The sequence below is a fragment of the Aegilops tauschii genome, chromosome 5 (assembly GCF_002575655.3).
Source record: "Aegilops tauschii subsp. strangulata cultivar AL8/78 chromosome 5, Aet v6.0, whole genome shotgun sequence".
Taxonomy (NCBI): Eukaryota; Viridiplantae; Streptophyta; class Magnoliopsida; order Poales; family Poaceae; genus Aegilops; species Aegilops tauschii.
The window spans coordinates 84,399,570-84,417,062 of NC_053039.3; the positions used below are offsets into that span (position 1 = coordinate 84,399,570).

Sequence of the window (17,493 nt, forward strand, 5' to 3'; positions counted from 1 at the left end):
CCCGTGGTTTACTCCATTGATGTCTCATTTGATTTTGTGCAATGTCGCACGAATGCAGATGCCTAGTTTGGAAGGTGTGCGTTTTGAAGAATTAGTTAGTAGTGATAGCCATATAACGGAGTTGGGTAAGTGTTTCTTGAGGCCCGGGCTCCCGGAGAAGCTCCATGAAAGGAACCCAGAGGAAATTCAACAAGATTTTTTCCGAATGCGTGGAAGGTGGGATTGGATTGTTGAACTCAAATACATGAAAGCCGGGGTTTTGGATCACCTGTTCTTACCGAGTGTCCAAAAATAAAATTTCAGCAGAAGCAATATGATGACCACGTTAAGGTAATTGATATTTCAGATTGCACCTAGTTAGACCATTTGTTCGTCATTCTAATTTTGTTTCATTGTTATTTGTATTTTTCTAGAGATACCTCGAGGACACGGAATTTTTTAACAGGAATATCTTCAACTTTGGGTGGATGAAGTCTCTCTGGGGCCCTATACCAGCTGAGCGAGCACCACGATAGAGTGCAGCATCGGCGAGGAGTGGCGCAAGCTCAAAGAAAGTGAGTGAAGACGGCTATGACTTTATGCCAAGCAAACGAGGTCAGGACTGAGGCAAAGGCTCATGTTGCATCTGACAAGGGTGGTCGTAGCTCTAAGAAAGTGAGAGCGACGATGATGACTTTATGCCAAGCAAAAAAGCTCATAACAGATCGAAGGGTTGTGCAAGCTCAAAGATTGGTAGATTAAGTAAGAGTGTAGCGTCATTGAAGGGCGCCGATGCCGATTACGATTCCGCTGATGAGTGTGCAAGCCTAAGGAAGAACGAAAAGGTCCTCTTCGGCCTGAGCGAGGCCTACAGGGTCATACATATTATAGGAAATTGTTGAAAAATATATATTAAAAAAATCTTTAGAAAATGTTAAAGGTCAAAAAATTGTTCCTGGTGTACACAAAAAATGTAGGACATGTATTAAATTTTTTGAACATAAAAACATACAATTAAAAAATATGTTCCTGATATATGCTTAAAATGTAGATTGTGTATGGAAAAAGTAGTTATCAAACACAAATTTTTAAATTGTAGGGCCTCTTTTATTCATAGGATTGCAAAAACACAAGAATAGTTAAAACATAGGGTTGGAATGATATGTCCATTGAATCCCTATAGGATTTGAGTTTGTTTGATTGTGCCATGGGAAAAACAAAGGATTTCTTCCAAGAGGTTGGTAGATGTTAAAATTCCTGTGAAATGTAGTACAAATGAATCCTTAGAAAAAAAATCCTACAAGATTCAATCCTACGAATCAAACGATCAACATAGGAAAAATTTCTAAGGATTCTAATCCTTTAAAGATCCTATGAAAATCCTTTGAATCAAAGAGACCCGTAATCATCTATTTCAAAATGTTAAGGGCTCCTTTGATTCAAGGGAATTCTATAGGATTTTTGGAGGGCTGAAATCCTTTGAAATTTTTCCTGTGTCTGTCCTGTGATTCATAGGATTGAATCCCATAGGAATTTTTCCAATGAAATCTTTCGTACTACATTTCATAGGAAATCTAACATCTACTCTAACCTCTTTTTACTATTTTTTTGCTTTTCCCGTGAAATCAAATGCTCCTTGCTAATCCTATAGGATTCAAGTGGGCATCAATCCTATACTTTTCCTATTCCTACGTTTTCAAAATCCAGCGAATCAAAGAGGCCCTAAATGTGTACCAAAAAATGTCCTAATGTATAAAAATGTAGAACGTGTCTTAAATATTCCAACATAAAAACATAAATGTCGATCATGTATAGAAAATGTTAATCATATATTTGAAAAATGTTAACATGTATTAAAAAATGTTCCTGATATACATAAAAAATGAACAATGTGTATTAAAAAATTAGTCATAAAACATAATTTTATAAATGTTAAAAAAGTATAAAAGGTATTCCTGATGTATAAGTAAAATGTACCAATGTGTATAAGTTCAAAAATAAATAAAGAAAATGTACAAATGTGTATGAAAAAAGTGGACACGCAATGAAGAAAAAAAAACAAAGAAACACCTCATAAATGAAGCAACAGGAAAACCCAAGAAAATTATAAAAACAGATATGAGAACTAAAGAAACAAGAAAACAAGCACAAAACCAAAAATGAAGAAAATGCTGAAAACTAAGAAAGAAACAAAAACAAAGAAAAATAAGGAAAATACGAAAGAAAAGTAAAAAATGAAGAAAATAAAAAGTCCGAGAGAGCCGATAAAGCAATGAAAAACCCGGTGAAAACTAAAGTTATGAAAAAAGTAAAATGAAAGGAAAAAAGTGAAAGAACAGAAAAACCAAAGGAAAAAAAAGAGGAAAGCAAAGAAAACCTACAGCGAGCGAACCTACACTAATTGGCCGGCTCATATTCACGCACCATTAGTGAGCTTCCACCCTCGACACAAGAGAAGCCCGTGGAGACGGCAGATCCTATTTGACGCCTGCAGGCGTCAAAAGGGGGAGATCCTATATGCCGCTAACTGCAGCAAACAGGCTGCCTCATGCATAGGAGTTTCTCCGACTGGGCCGGCCCATCTATCGCGGGGGAAAATCGCAACCTCACAATTACAATCACGCTACAATAAACAACTGTTCTTATGGACGACGTTGACAACTCACAGCGTGAACCCTTTTTAACTATAACGTGATATTCACTCTAGCGTCCTTTTCTTTCGACGGAACACTCTAGCGTCCTATTTACTGTAGCATACAGATTATTCAATTGTTTTAAACAGATTTTTGAAAACATGAACAAATTTTGGAACATGTGAGCAAAATTTGAAATTCTAAAATAGTTTATAAATTATAGGAACAACATTTAGACTTTTGACACATTTTGAAAATATCTAAACATTATTTGTAATAGAAGAACAGATTTTTTAATCGTACATTTTTTTTAAACATGGGGACATTTTATTTAAATGAAAACAAAATGTTGAAACCACTAACATTTTTTGAAATTCCTACAAAATTATGAATCATGAACATTTTTATGAAATTTGAGCATTTTTTAAAAAAAGAGCATTTTCTGAAACACAAAACATTTCCTGAAATTGTGAACAAATTTTGAGAATGGGAACATTTTTGTGAAACAGATTTGTTTTTGAAATTATAAACAAATTTTGAAAAGGAGAACATTTTTTGAAAATCAGGAACATTTTTTAAACTGTAAATTTTTTTGAAACTCCTCGAAAAATGAAAATATGAATATTTTTGGAAATTGCGGACAATTTTTCAGAACAGGAACATTTTTTGAAAAATTGTTAGAAAATTGAACAAAAATATCCCAAACATTTTTATAAAACAACAACATTTCCGAAAATTCCCAAACCATTTTTTTAAATGCGAACATCTTTATAATTTACAATTTATGAATAATTTTTCTAAACACGAACATTTTTTAGAAACACAAACAAATTTTGAACTTTCCGAACAATTTTCAAAAGAAACAAAACAGAAAAAGGATAAGAAAGAAGAAACAGAAAAAGAAATGAAACAGAAAAATAAAAAATAAAAACAAAATAAAACCATAAAACAGGTATAAAAATAGAAAAACCGGTTCAGGGAACCTGCTGAAAAGGGGGCCTCCTATTCAGCGCGTTCAGCGCCGCTGAACCAAACTGGCGCTCGCTGCGGCACCTTAGTGGGGCGGCCCACGAACACGCGGCAGCAGCTAAAAGATCCCGAAAACAATTAGACGGGCCGAGGAATTGAACTCGCGTCGCTGCACTGCTGTATGCACTTCACTAACCAGTAGAGCCACATCACTACACTAATGAATAATACCGCGAAGTGCACTGCTGTACGCACTTCACTAACCAGTAGAGCCACATCACTACACTGATGAATAATACCGCGAAGTATTTAAGGACAGTTGCAGCCGCGAATTTGTTTCAAAAAGAAAAGGTTCACTTATTCAAAAAAGCTAACGAAAATAGAAAAAAGTTCACTAATTCGAGAAAAAAGTTCATAAATTTGAAAAAGTTCACAAAGTTAGAAAAAGTTCACTAATTCCAGAATTAACGAATTAAAAAAAGTTCACGAGTCTGAAAAAATTCATGAAAATTTTCAAAAAGTTCATGAAATACAAAATAGTTCAAAACAATTGAAAAAATTCATCGATTTTCAAAAAGAGTTCATACATTTGAAAAAAGTTCATCGATTTTCATGAAAGTTCACGAGTTTTGAAAAAAAGTTCGTTGATTTTGATAATAGTTCATTGATCTTAATGATAGTTCATCAACATAGAAAAAAGTCCGTTGAATTTGAAAAAAAGATCATCGAATTTGAAAAAATAGTTTATTGATTTAAATAGAAGTTCATCGAATTCAAAAAAGGTTCACGAATGGAAAAATAGTTCATAGATTTTACCAAAAGTATAGTAAAAATGACAAAAGTTCGCGCATTTATCATTTATCAAAAAACGTAAGAATAAAAAAAGAAAAAACCAAACAAAATCGTTTGAAAAAAATAGAAGTAAATTAACTTAAAAGAAGGTAATCAGTCACGTCCAAAGGAGGTGGCTCGGTGGTTATGGCGGTGTTCTTGCAACCATCAAGTCGCCGGTTCGAATCGATTTATCAAAATGAGAACACAATTAAATGGGCCGGCCCAGGTCACGGTAGGTGGTGTGCGCTGCAGACGCCCGTTAATGAAAATGCACGTTAACCGGTGCCTGCAGCACCAAATAGGATTTGCCTCTCAAAGGTTCCTAAAACCGGATACCTCGCTGTGGGAAGTGGGCCTGCCCAATACTTGCGCTCGGGGGATTGCTCTGTGCGAATGCTCGACATTTTGACGCAATTAGCGTCAAATAGGATTTTCCGTCAAAAGGAGGTCGCGACGCCCACGTGCGATCAAAATTGGGCCGACCCACTTCGGGATCGCTGGCTTCCACGTGCGGGTATTATGCCATCCTACAAGACATCAAGCACCAGAGGAGGCTATTTCAGGATATCAAGTTCATTCATGAAAATTAGAAGTATAACGGGGTGGCCCATGCCTTAGCAAAGGCAGCTGCTTCTCTTAGTCCCGGGCGCTACGTGTGGCTTAGTGTTTTGCCCGATATCATGTGTATCCCTATGTGTTTGAACGATAATAAAGGATGCAGTTTGCTTAAAAAAAATGTGTGGCTCGCTCAATTCTTTTTCGTTCGCTGGGTTTCACGTGGGGTAGCTCACTTCCGTTTCTTTTGCCTCCCGCCCCCCAACTAAAAAAAACTTATGTTTCGTATGCTGGGCCGGTGCGTATTTTTGTTTCTTTTAGTCGGTTTTTTCTATCGTTTTCTGTTTTGGTTTTTTTCCTGGTTTTTATTTAGCTTTTCCTTTTTATTTAATTTTCTTTTTCTCTTCCAGGTTTGGTTTCTCCACCGGTACCTTCTGGTTTCTGTTTCAGGTTTATTCTTACTCTATTTTCAGTATTTTTTATTTCTTTTGTCTTATTCTTTTGTTGATTTTTCATTTTGTTCTCTTTTCTCTATATTATATAAGAGTTCACCCCATGCATGTACAAAAATGTTCATCACATATTTAAGAAAATGTTCACCGTATATTTGATGGAAATGTCCAATGTATTTTTATAAAATATTCATTGTGTATTTAAAAATTGTTCACCATATAAAGAAATGTTTAGTGTGTATTTGAAAATTGTTCAGCGTATATCATAAAAATGTTCAATGTGTATTTTAAATATTGTTCAGCATATATGACAAAAAATTTCAAGGTGTATTTAAGTATTGTTCAGCATATATCAACAAAAATGTTCAATGTGTATTTAAATATTTTTCAGCATATATCACAAAAATATCAATGCGTATTTATATATTTTTCAGCGTATATTTACAAAAAAATAATGATGTATATTTAGTTCCTCTTAGCCCAAGTTTTTCCCCCTGTACCAATACATCTTCTGCTAGTTTTATTATACTATCCTGTCTGTTTTGATTTTCAGGCTTAAATTTATTTATTTTCTTCATATTCACCGGGGATTGCACATATTCAAATGAACCTCAAGAAGAATGTTTTTGTGTTGGAACTTAATCAGCTGTAGTGGTACAATAACCTACTTTCGGTGATATTACGAGAAATCTAGTTTTGCCTCGCTGTTTTCTTTGCCCTTGATTATGTTTTTTACCACATTAACATAAAATAAATTTTTTACAGGTTCAGAGAGAGATGGATGAACAGATTTACTAGTGGATTAGAATTTCAAAAGAGCCAACAAATATCCGCCCACTCGTGAAACTAGTTTTTTTACAATATATACTCCATCTTTGCTGCTAGTTGTGGCAAAACAATGTTTTTCTGGATACTTTTTATCTCTGAATATTGTTCAACAAAACTAGGTTCTACAGTGCCTGTGCACGTTAAGTGGTAGAAACAGGAGCATTTTGGTTCAGGAAACAGTCACGAAACTGCCATGATTTGGTTCGGGATACAACAACGTTCACATTCCCGAAATATTCAGGAAACAGCCACGTGAAAGTTCGAATCACACCCTTTCTACGTTAGCGGGCCACGAAGAAGCCAGCCCACAAACAACTACTAATAGCGAAAGGACCTCATTTTGATGCTCACGAGCGTCGAGCAGGACTTCTCGGTGGAGACTATATCTCGGTTAGCATGAGTGCTCCTTCCGTCTCATTTAAGGAATCCGGGCATAGCTATTTCTCACGTTCAGCGAGTAAGTGTTCCGACTTGCTGAAGCCAGCGAGCATATGGGGCCGGCTCACGTGCGCGGGTAAGCACTTGCATGTTTCCTGTTTCGTTTTTTTTCACATTTTTTCTTTCTTCCTTTATTATATACTTTAAAATATTCTAAATACATATATTACAAAAGACTCTCCCAAAAACACATTTGAAAAATGTTGAATAAGGATAAAAAAATGTTGAACAAGAACTTGAAAAATGTTGAACAAGTATTTAAAGAAATGTTGAATAAGTATTAAAAATGTTGAACACGTATTTGAAAAATGTTGAATAAGTACAAAAATGTTGAACGGGTATATAAAAAATTTGAATAAGTATTTAAAAATGTTTAACAAGTGTTTGTGAAATGTTGAACAAGTATTTGAAAAGATTTTGAACAAAGTATTTGAATTTTTTTTGATCATGTACTTGAAAAATATTGAACAAGTAGTTTAAAAATGTTGACCATGTATATAAGAATGTAGAATGAAAACAAACATAAACAAAAACAAAAACCCAAAAAATGAAAGGCCAAAAAAAAGAAAAAAAAAAGAAAAAGGAAAATAAAAAAACTGAAAAACAAATGAAAAATCCTGGAGAACAAAAAATAAAAGCAAAAAAGAAAAGAAAGAAAAGAAAATGGAGAATCAGAAGAAAAACAAAGAAAACTGCTTTTCTCCTTCTTCGAGCAAGAACTTGCTTCTAGCGTAGTTGCAACGCTGATGCGTCCCAAACAGCTGATTGCGGGATCGATCCCCTGTGGGAACACTTCCTCTTTTTTACATATTTCATTAAAAATATCGCAAAATAGGCCGGCCCAGTAGCTCCAGACGCTTCAGCGAGGGGAACTTTGTAGCTCGGTTAAGGCGATAAATGGAAGCCGCGAAAGATTCCCTCCCACATGTAACTTTTGGGCCGGCCCATATTCGCTTTTTTTTCGTTTGCTGGATTTCAATCATCGTTGTGTTCGTTCACTGGGCTGGTTTCCCACGTTTTTTCTTTTCTTGTTATTTACGTTTTTCTCTGTTTTCATCGTTTTTCTTCAGTTTTTTCACGGTTCTTAAAAGTTTACTTTGTTTCTTCATGTTTTATTGTGTGTTTTCTTTGTTTTTTGTCGGTTTCTGGCTTTCTTTCTCGGTTTTCACTGGAGTTTTTCTTGTTGTTGTTGTTGTTTTATTTTGTTTTTGGTTTCTTATTTTATTCACTTTTGTTTTTCTCGGTTTTCTTTGTTTTTTGTTTTTCATTTTTAGGGTTTTAGTACACATTCAACATTTTACGTATATATAAAAAACATGTTTCATATACATGAATACCATTTTTTTAATCTTACCTTTTTTTGGTATACTTTTTTATACACGTACATTTTTTGTATATGTTTTACTAATACACATTTAACATTTTTTCATACAAGGGTAACACTTTTTAATACATGGTCAACATTTCTTTATACACATTTTTAACATTTTTCAAATGGTTGATTAATGTTTTTCAAATACAAGATTAATTTTTTTTTAAATGGGAAAAGCTTCCGAACAGCCGGCTAATTTTGCGTGTTTGTCCGCCACGCACTGCACCGTCGGATGGCGCCTGATCACTATTTTTGTTGGGTGTGCGTTTTTTTTTTAACTCACAACTTAACTTTATTTAAGGCTCCCAGCTAGGGATTTTCTGATACAACCTGCAAAATGCAGTCTGGTGGTTCATGTAACCAAACCTTACATAAATTATTTGCCACTCCATGCCTAGCTAACCGATGTGCAGCAACGTTAGCAGATCGGCTAACCCATGTGATCTTCCATCGTTCTCTCGAAGTCAGGAGCTGCTTAACCTCCTCGATGATCGGTCCCAGCTCAGATAGATCCTTCTCCTTGCTCCTCAGCTTGCAAACGATCTCTCTGCAATCCATCTCAATATGAAGGTTTTGTACATTGAGCTCTGCTGCAAGTTGTGCTGCTCTTCTACATGCGTATAGTTCTGCTCTCGCCGGATCCTTGCACCTAGGAAAAGCATGGCATGATCCTCCCAAAAACGCCCCTTCCTGGTTCCTGAACACAACTCCAGCGCCTCCCATCTCCCCCACTTTGGACAGAGCACCGTCCACGTTTGCCTTAATCCACCCATCATCTGGTGGTTGCCACTTCTCCCTTTGGCCCTGATTTACTTGCCCGCTCTTTCGTCCGTGGATGGACTGCCATTCTTCCATTAAGTGACTAACCCTTCTCACAATTGCGTCCGCTTCTTCAATTCTTTGACCTTCTCTTGCATTATTCCGAGCTAACCACAAAGCATACACACCTTGGACCTGGACAGCTTTTGCATCGTCGGATGCCTCAGCAAACCACGTCAAGAGCCACTTCGATAATGCAGTCTGGGGACTAACTGACTCCAGCAGGATCGCCACCGGCACCCCCATCTCCGATTGCATCATCTTCCAAAACTTCGCTGAGTGGAAACAACCCCAAAATCTGTGGTAGTTGGTCTCATCCCTCCCACATGCTACACAGCGCACCCCGTCCTTGATCTTCCTCCTCTGAAGTTCAGCTCCGACGGCTAGCCCATTCCGAATGAGCCGCCACATGTGCGTTTTAGCCTTCCCCGGAGCTACGGTGTCCCATAAGCTCACCCACGACTTGTGGTCCGCCATCGTAGATGATGTTTCCGGTCGGCCCGTTTTTAGCCGTTTCTGGGTCATCCGCAGGTGGTATGCCGACCGCACCGTGAAGACACCATCTTTGGTGAAATTCCATGCGAGATAATCATCCATCGTCAGCCCCCCAATCGTGATTTGCATGATATCATCCACCTCGTCCGGAGGGAACATAGCTTGCAGCTTTGCTTGGTCCCAAGCGTTGTCGTGCGCGTTAAGAAGATCACTGACATGGGTTATCCCATGTACATAGCTTTGGCCCAGTGGCCTTAAGCTTCCTTTCCGCGGAATCCAGTTATCATGGTGTATTTTCACACTTGTGCCATCTCCAATCCTCCATATAAGCCCATCTAACAGGAGGTTCCTGCCATGTATGATACTTCTGAATGTAAAGGAGCCACCGTCTGGACAAGTTGCATTAAGGATGGAGCCGTCCACAAAGTACCGAGCCTTCAAAACCCTTGCACACAAAGAGTTCAGGTCCTGCATCATCCTCCAAGCTTGTTTTGCGAGCATAGCTTGGTTGAACGCCTCCGAGTCGCGAAAGCCAAGACCCCCTTCATGTTTCCTCGTACACATCTTATCCCAGGCGATCCAATGCACCTTTCTTTGACCATTCGTTTCACCCCACCAGAAGTTTGAAGAGATAGATGACAGATTCCCGCACATTTTCTTTGTCAGTTGGAAACAACTCATGGTAAATGTTGGTGTTGATTGGAGGCCTGATTTTACAAGCACCTCTTTTGCAGTTTTGGACAATCCTTGTCCCTTCCATCCGCCCACTTTTCCGCTAGCACTCTCCTTAACATATTTGAAGGTTCCTTCCTTTGATCTTCCAACAACTGTGGGCAGCCCGAGATATCTCCCACTCAGCTCTTCCACAGAGATGCCAATAATCTGCTGCACCTCCTGTTTCATATCTTCCGTACTCCCCTTGCCATAGAAGATGGCAGATTTTTGGAGGTTGACTTTCTGTCCCGAGGCCACTTCATACTCATGTAAAATGGTTCGGAGAGCTACGAAATTTTCTTGGGATCCCTCTAGAAATACCACGCTATCATCTGCGAAGAGGAGATGTGTAACAGTCGGCCCCTCCCTCCCAAAAGATACTCCCTTGATTTCTTTCTCTCTTTGTGCATTCTTGAGCAGCGCTGAAAAACCTTCAATGCAGAAAAGGAAGAGATATGGGGAGAGGGGATCTCCCTGTCTAAGCCCTCGAGAAGGACTAAATCTGTGTGAGATCCCTCCATTCAACTTGACAGAAAACGTAGCAGATCTGACACACCTCATGACCATCTCCGTCCAGTGACTAGAGAAGCCAAACTTCCGTAGCATTTGTTCCAAAAAGTCCCATTCCACTCTATCATATGCTTTCATCATATCTAGCTTCACAGCACACAATGGTTTCCTTCTCTTCCTCTTTCTTATCGCATGCACACACTCATAAGCCACCAACACATTGTCGGTTATCAACCTTCCCGGGATGAACGCACTTTGTTCTTCGGAAATCATGAAAGGTAGAACCACCTTTAGCCGGTTAGCCAGTGCTTTCGCGGCTATTTTATACAAAATGTTGCACAAACTTATAGGGCGGAATTGTGTAAGGAGCTCCGGTGAGCTAACCTTTGGGATCAACACTAGGACAGTGTCATTAAACCCATTCGGGGCTGCATTACCTGATAGGAACTCCCGCACCGCATTACACACATCGCTCTTGACCATGGCCCAATGTTTTTGAAAGAACATTGCAGGCAGCCCATCCGGCCCCGGTGCTTTAGTGGGACCCATCTGGAAGAGCGCTCGCTCAATCTCCTCATCAGTGAACGGCGCCCCCAGCTCAGCATTCATCTCTTCGGTAACACTCGCAACAATATGTTGCAAAACCCTGTCACCTTCATGTGAGCCCTCCGAAGCGAACAAATTTGCATAGAAATCAGCCGCCATCTTTCTCATTCCATCATCGTCAGTGCACTTTGATCCATCCTCCCTTCTCAGGCCTTTGATAGTGTTCTTCCTCTTGCGATGGGAAGCCCGATTCTGGAAATATTTCGTGTTTTGGTCCCCTTCAGTCAGCCAATCAATCCTAGATCTTTGTTTGTAGTATATCTCCTCCCTTTCATATAGCTCATGTAACTGCTCCTCTATGTCCTTAATCTCTTGCCTATACCCCGTCCGAGCAGCGTGTTCCTTGGCATCCACGAGCTGACCCTTTAAGTGGCCAATCTGTTTTTTTATTGAGCCGAATACCTGGTTACTCCATACCTGCATGGCCCTTGACGTGAGTTGTAACTGGCTGCATGTCGCCCCGATTGCACCAGCCTCCTGATTGGCCAGTCGGGCGTCGGCCCATGCACGCGCCACCATCTCCTCATATCCCTCATGCCGAGCCCACGCAGCTTCATATCTGAAGGTGCGCTGCCCATCTGAGTGCCTCGCAGCCAGTGCCCCCTGCACTTTGACAACTATGGCCTGGTGGTCTGACTCCTCTGTCATAACATGAGCACGGGCATGCTACCTTTTTAGTTGTATGGCCCTGTGCGGAGTGATCACACCACTTTGTCTTGAATTTCAGCACTTCACGATACTAACTAGCCACCAAGTGAACTTGAGGTGAGAAGTAGCTTCCCCATGGCTGACCTTGTGTTGTTGTTGCCATGGCCGGCATGGGTCACTCATGCTGTGAGCATACGGGTGGTTGTTGAGCGAGCTAGCCTGTGATGTTGCGTCAACGGCGAGGCGATATTATGACGCCCCCGATTCAATCATACACGCAAATATGTACGATCAAGATCAGTGACCCATGGAAAGATATCACAACATAACTCTAGACACAAATTAAAATAATACAAGCTTCATATTACAAGTCAGGGGCCTTGAGGGCTCGAATACAAAAGCTCGAAAGCACAAGAGTCAGCGGAAGCAACAATATCTGAGTATAGACACAAGTTAAACAAGACTGCCTTAAGGAGGCCAACACAAAAGCAACTACGATGGAAAAGGCAAGACCTCCTGGCTGGGACCTCCTAACTACTCCTGGTCATCGGCGATCTCCATATAGTAGAAGGCACCCTCGGGATTGTGTCGAGATTGTGTCGTATGGCGGGGCGAAACTAGTGGTGGCGTCGAACAATAGGTTGCTTCCCACAGACGACAACAATGCCTTAATGGTGGCCGGTGCATTTAGATCCGGCCCTATCCCATGCATCTGGATGATTTTCCTATTATGCACTACAGGATATGCTGATTTGTCGCCCTCGAGGATGATAGGTTCCCAGCGGCGGCGCTGTGGTAGGAAGAGCACATGAACATCTCCAAACCGAGTGAGGCAGTAGACCCTACCATTTTCGTGGTAGAGGAGGTCGGCGAGCTGGTCTCCAGCGGTGAGGCGGATGGAGTCGAGGATGGCCCACCTCCTGGCCCCTGCGGTGACATAGGCAACCCTATTGATGTCACAGATCACAGCGGCCACGAAGTCGTCAGTGGTAGGGTTGGGCGTGAAGACGATCTTGGAGACGAGGCGCCTGTCATAGACAAGCGGGGGTAGGAGGATCTCAGCGGCTGTGATGGGGTGGAAGAGGCTGAGCAGGCTACGGACGTCATCAATGTGGACGGAGAGGGCGAGCCATCCGCTACAACAACCGAGACAAGTCCTGACCGACGGGATGGTGGTGAGCTTGAACGAGCGACGCGCGGCGGGGCAGAGCTTGCCCGAAGGGATGGCTTTGAGCTCAAAGGAGCGACGCGCGAGGATTGAGGCTGTGGTGGTACGACGCTTGACGGCAGCGGCGGTGCAGCGCTTGGCAGGGTCGTCGCCATGGTCGATGAGCAGCGACGACGATGGCGGCGCGAGCGTGCGACGCCATCTCGTGCAGGCGCCCCGCACACTCGCGTAGCACTTGAGGTCATCAAGGCCGTCGGTGATGTGGCAGACAAGCTCCGGTGGCAGGTCCGTCTAGGCCGGACCTGGCGGCATGGCGGGGCTAGGATTCCGGCGAGGTTGGGAAATTTCTAAATGAATAATGAGGGGCTTTCGCTCACACAAACAAAGAAATAAAGAGAGAATCTGTGTGCCCTGGCTTACGATGGAAATCTTTTAAAGCGTTCGACTGAGCCACAGAAACGTGCATGCGAAAAACTGCTTCCAGAAATTGCGGTAACAACTCTATTTTCTGCTGTTTTTGGTAAGTCATAGTTTGCTTCCACCAAAGCAATATAAATTTACTTAATGGTTCCAGAAATTACGTAAAATACTCAAATTTGTTTTCCTTGGTAATTCGTGATTGCTTCATGTTTTTTCTGTTATTTTTGGTAAGTCGTGATTGCTTGAAATAGACATATACTCCCAAAGTCCCGAATTAGTTGACTCAGATTTGTCTAAATACTGATGTATGTAGACACGTTTTAGTGTTTGATACATCTATATCTGAATAAATCTAAGTCAATTAATTTGGGACAGAGGTTGTACAAAAGATTAATGCTTTCCAGAAATTACAGATTTGCTTCCAACAAACAACTACAATGTTTTTTTCTTGTAGCACTAGGGTGGCATGGACACTTTAATTTTGGCCAACGCTCAGCATGGGACCACTGACGCACTCGATCGTCGTTGTGTGGGCCGTCCGTTGTGAGTCATGTGGGTTGTTTCAATAGTAAAAGCTTTGCCCCAACTCTATCTGCTGTAGGTCCCTCAAAAAAACTAAGGTGGAAAAACATTGTTGAAACACGGGTTCTCGTCGCAGTAATGTCCCTCGCATCTAGCAGCAGATCGCCATCCCCTCGCTCCAACACCACACTCTCCAGCTCGCAACCGTGATGGTTATGGTCGTAGCATCTCCGTAGGCTGGCCCAACATCCCATCTGTGAGTCGCAACATTGACGGGTGGCGTCGCAACAACATTTTTGCTGGTCACAACACATAGCAACATTGGTCCCAGCACATCAAGGTGCCAATCCCAGCATGCGGACCATGGTAGTAGCACCCTGAGCTATCGTTCCCAGCATGGGGTGACCATGGTCGCATACCCCCCCCCCCAATTTTGTTGTCTGGTTGTCGTCACCGTATCATCATAGCCACACAAGAGTTCACTACCTTGCATAGAGGTCATGGCCAGTCGCCGGAGGCAGTAGCGTGTGTTTCGTCTTGCAGCTTTGACGCCACGACAATGATGGGGGAGGTGGAGAAGGAGGTCGACGAGGAGCATGGGAGGGGGAAATTGAAGCCATCGTGATCACCAACACTTTGTTCATTATCAAGATCATCATCTCCATCAACATCTTCACCCACACCATCTCATCTTCAAACCCTAGATCACCCCTCTTGCTCAATCTTTGTATCAAAGCTTAGATTGGTACCTGGGAGTACTTGTATGTGTTGATTACACCTTGTAATTGAGTCATAGGAGAATTATTGGTGAAAGATTGTTATGTTCAGAATGTTCTTCGTATATTCATACGTACTAATCATGATCCATATGATGTCTTGTGAGTAGATCCATTAGTTCTTGAAGACATGGTATAAGTATGGTGGACAGTAGTCATGTGAAGTTGATTACCATTTGTCAGTGGGTTTCCTCGAAAGCACGCGACACAAGGAGTAGAGGCAGCCCCTTTTGCTGGTTCGAGGACGGCGCGGCAAAAAAAACTAAGATATTTGCTCCGATAGTGCTACTAATGTCTAATGAATGCAAAGGATTCCAAATATGCGATATTTATTTCGTTTCCACAGGAAATGGGCTATTTGTTGACGAAATCAAGTCAATATATGGAAAGAAGTAAAGAGGAGATAAAGGAGATCAAGTGGGAGGTGCACCAGAGAAGATAGAGCAAACGACGACGTTCCATATGACCACACACGCTCGTATGCCCGCTCATATGGACTGCCAAACGCGCCACCTGATCCACCTAAATAGACTATATTAAAGGCCCCATGCTAGAAGAGCAGCAGAACATACACAAAAAACATCGAGACATTCATCCTCATCAGGAACCTTAGGCACCGCCATTTCCCATCGCCATAGCTGCCGCCATCTCCACTACCATAGCACTCATCCATCTAGCCTTAGTTTGTAATCGTGTATCACATCAGGCAACTATTGTAAGACATATTATCAATCAATCAATCTTCATGAGGTGTTCTCCAATGGGTTTTCCTTATGATTTGATCTCCATGTGTAAGTATTTTGGTAAGGCCATGTGACAGTGTCCTGGACTAGCGGGGTACCATGTCCTGGACTAGAGGGGTACCAAGCTAGTTGGCCCATAGTTCTTGGGCCAAGCTTAGAGGCCCTCATTCTCATAAGGAAGGGCTCTGGAGGCCTCACACCTCGACGTGATCAAGGCAGCCTCTGCCGAAGACTTGACGTGTACTCCAAGGACATCTTCGACCGCCGCCATACACATCTCTCAATCAGCAACCGACCATGTAACCCTAGGTACCCCCCTGGCATGTATATAAGCCTAGGGGCTTAGCCTGTAGAAGGGCCCCATTCATAATCACATCCACCTAGCCCTAGGGTTGGAACACAACTTACGATCTCGAGGTAGATCAAGCTTGTAGTAGATACATAACCATCAATATAATCAAAGCAGGACGTAGGGTATATTACCTCTTCGAGAGGGCCCGAACCTGGGTAAACATCGTGTCCCTTGTCTCCTGTTACTATCGATCCGAGATCCACAGCTCGGACCCCTACCCCGAGGTCTGCCGGTTTTACCACCGACATTGGTGCTTTCATTGAGAGTTCCATTATGGGATCAAAAAAGGATCTATGACTAATCTATGAATCAACTGCAACGCTGGCTAGGATGGCATCTTTGTCCCTGGCCAACTATTCATGTTTGGCAGCATGGTTTTCCATGCCGACTTGACATGCCATCTAGCACCCATCGAAAACTTTGCTTCGGACTAGATGGTCACTTTCGGAAGCCTAGAATACACGGCGGACTCCCATGCGAGCTTGTTCTTTCCGACTGGGCTCCAGACCGGATCAAGGACCTCTCGGTTGCCGCGGGCTCGACCTTAGAGCAGACCTCTGACCTAAACTTCGGATCCGATCTCCCGATGGGTTCGGTCCCATCTGTGGAATCCGCTGCAAGGCCTAGAGTCGGACTGGGCTGACCAGCACGCCGAGCTCGCGTCAAGCAGCGCCCAAGTCATGCCTCGAGTCTGCCCAACCCCTAGCCAGGCCATGCACCCTGAAGATCTGTCTCACCTTAATGAGATGTTGGATCGCATTCAGAGTTTATCAATCTCGAACGACCAGACTTCGGTCTATGACAAGATCGGACTTAAAGTCGATGACAGGGAAGTTTATGTCCCACCCACCACCCACTTAGTCGCCACACTCGATGACTTAACCGACGTGCTAGACTACGAGGAGGCTACCGACATGGATGAGGATGTCGATGGCACTCCAGAAACCACTACGCTTTTGACCAATACCTGGAGATGGACAACAATGTCCACTTATGACGTATACATGGTGGACACACCTAAAAGCCCATCGAGGCATCGGCGGAAGTGCGTGAAAGGTACCAATGGGGGCCCCAGCAGGCACGACATTGTCGCCAGTGACAACGGCGCAGCGACCGACGAAGCTGATAACTAGTGGGAGGACATTCAAGCCTCCCAAGAACAACAAAACAACCCCGCAGAAATACTTGAGGATGAGGACTGATACGTCTCCAATGTATCTATAATTTTTTATTGTTTCATGCTATTATATTATTAATCTTGAATGTTCTATATACATTTACAAGCAACTTTATATCATTTCCTAAGCATTCTGCTTCTATAGCATGACAACATGGCCCCTTGGCTTGCTTCAAAATCAGCCGTGCATCAGTGCAAAAGTAGCAAGCTTGATTTTATGGAGTGTCTGCACGTAACATACTTTAAACCAGTACTGTGGCCCACTGTACCCACGTGCTACGTGAAAACGGTGCCTTGTCCATGTCGCCTCAACACCCACGTGAAGTAATCAGATCGAAGCGGGCTGACACGGTGGATCGTACGGCTGACCTTACAGCCTGATGCATTGATCGAGTGGCTACCGAACCGGCCGATCCCGCCATTGCATCCACCAGCTGACGCATAGCGTCACCCTTTTTAAATACAAGACTAACATTTTTTTGT

The 17,493-nt window shown here is 42.2% G+C and overlaps 1 protein-coding gene across 1 annotated transcript; it reads right to left on the reverse strand.

Annotated features, from left to right (window-relative positions):
* Positions 1-12,203: 12,203 nt before the first annotated feature.
* Positions 12,204-15,361, reverse strand: LOC109779448 (uncharacterized). The gene is made up of 3 exons (XM_040389346.3): positions 15,311-15,361; positions 13,064-13,311; positions 12,204-13,009 (listed from the first exon to the last, which is right to left on the reverse strand). Exons 1-3 carry the CDS (start codon positions 15,359-15,361, stop codon positions 12,397-12,399), a joined length of 912 nt encoding a protein of 303 aa, XP_040245280.1. The 3' UTR covers positions 12,204-12,396.
* Between the last annotated feature and the right edge of the window lie 2,132 nt (positions 15,362-17,493).

What these genes read in the sequence shown, in the direction of transcription:
- LOC109779448 (XM_040389346.3), bottom strand. Translation starts at nt 15,361, where the DNA reads ATGGCGGTGCCTAAGGTTCCTGATGAGGATGAATGTCTCGATGTTTTT. An exon ending in AATGTCTCGATGTTTTTTGT is followed by an intron (nt 13,312 to 15,310) that starts GTATGTTCTGCT and finishes GGTCCGGCCTAG; the next exon opens with ACGGACCTGCCACCGGAGCT. An exon ending in AAAGCCATCCCTTCGGGCAA is followed by an intron (nt 13,010 to 13,063) that starts GCTCTGCCCCGC and finishes CCCGTCGGTCAG; the next exon opens with GACTTGTCTCGGTTGTTGTA.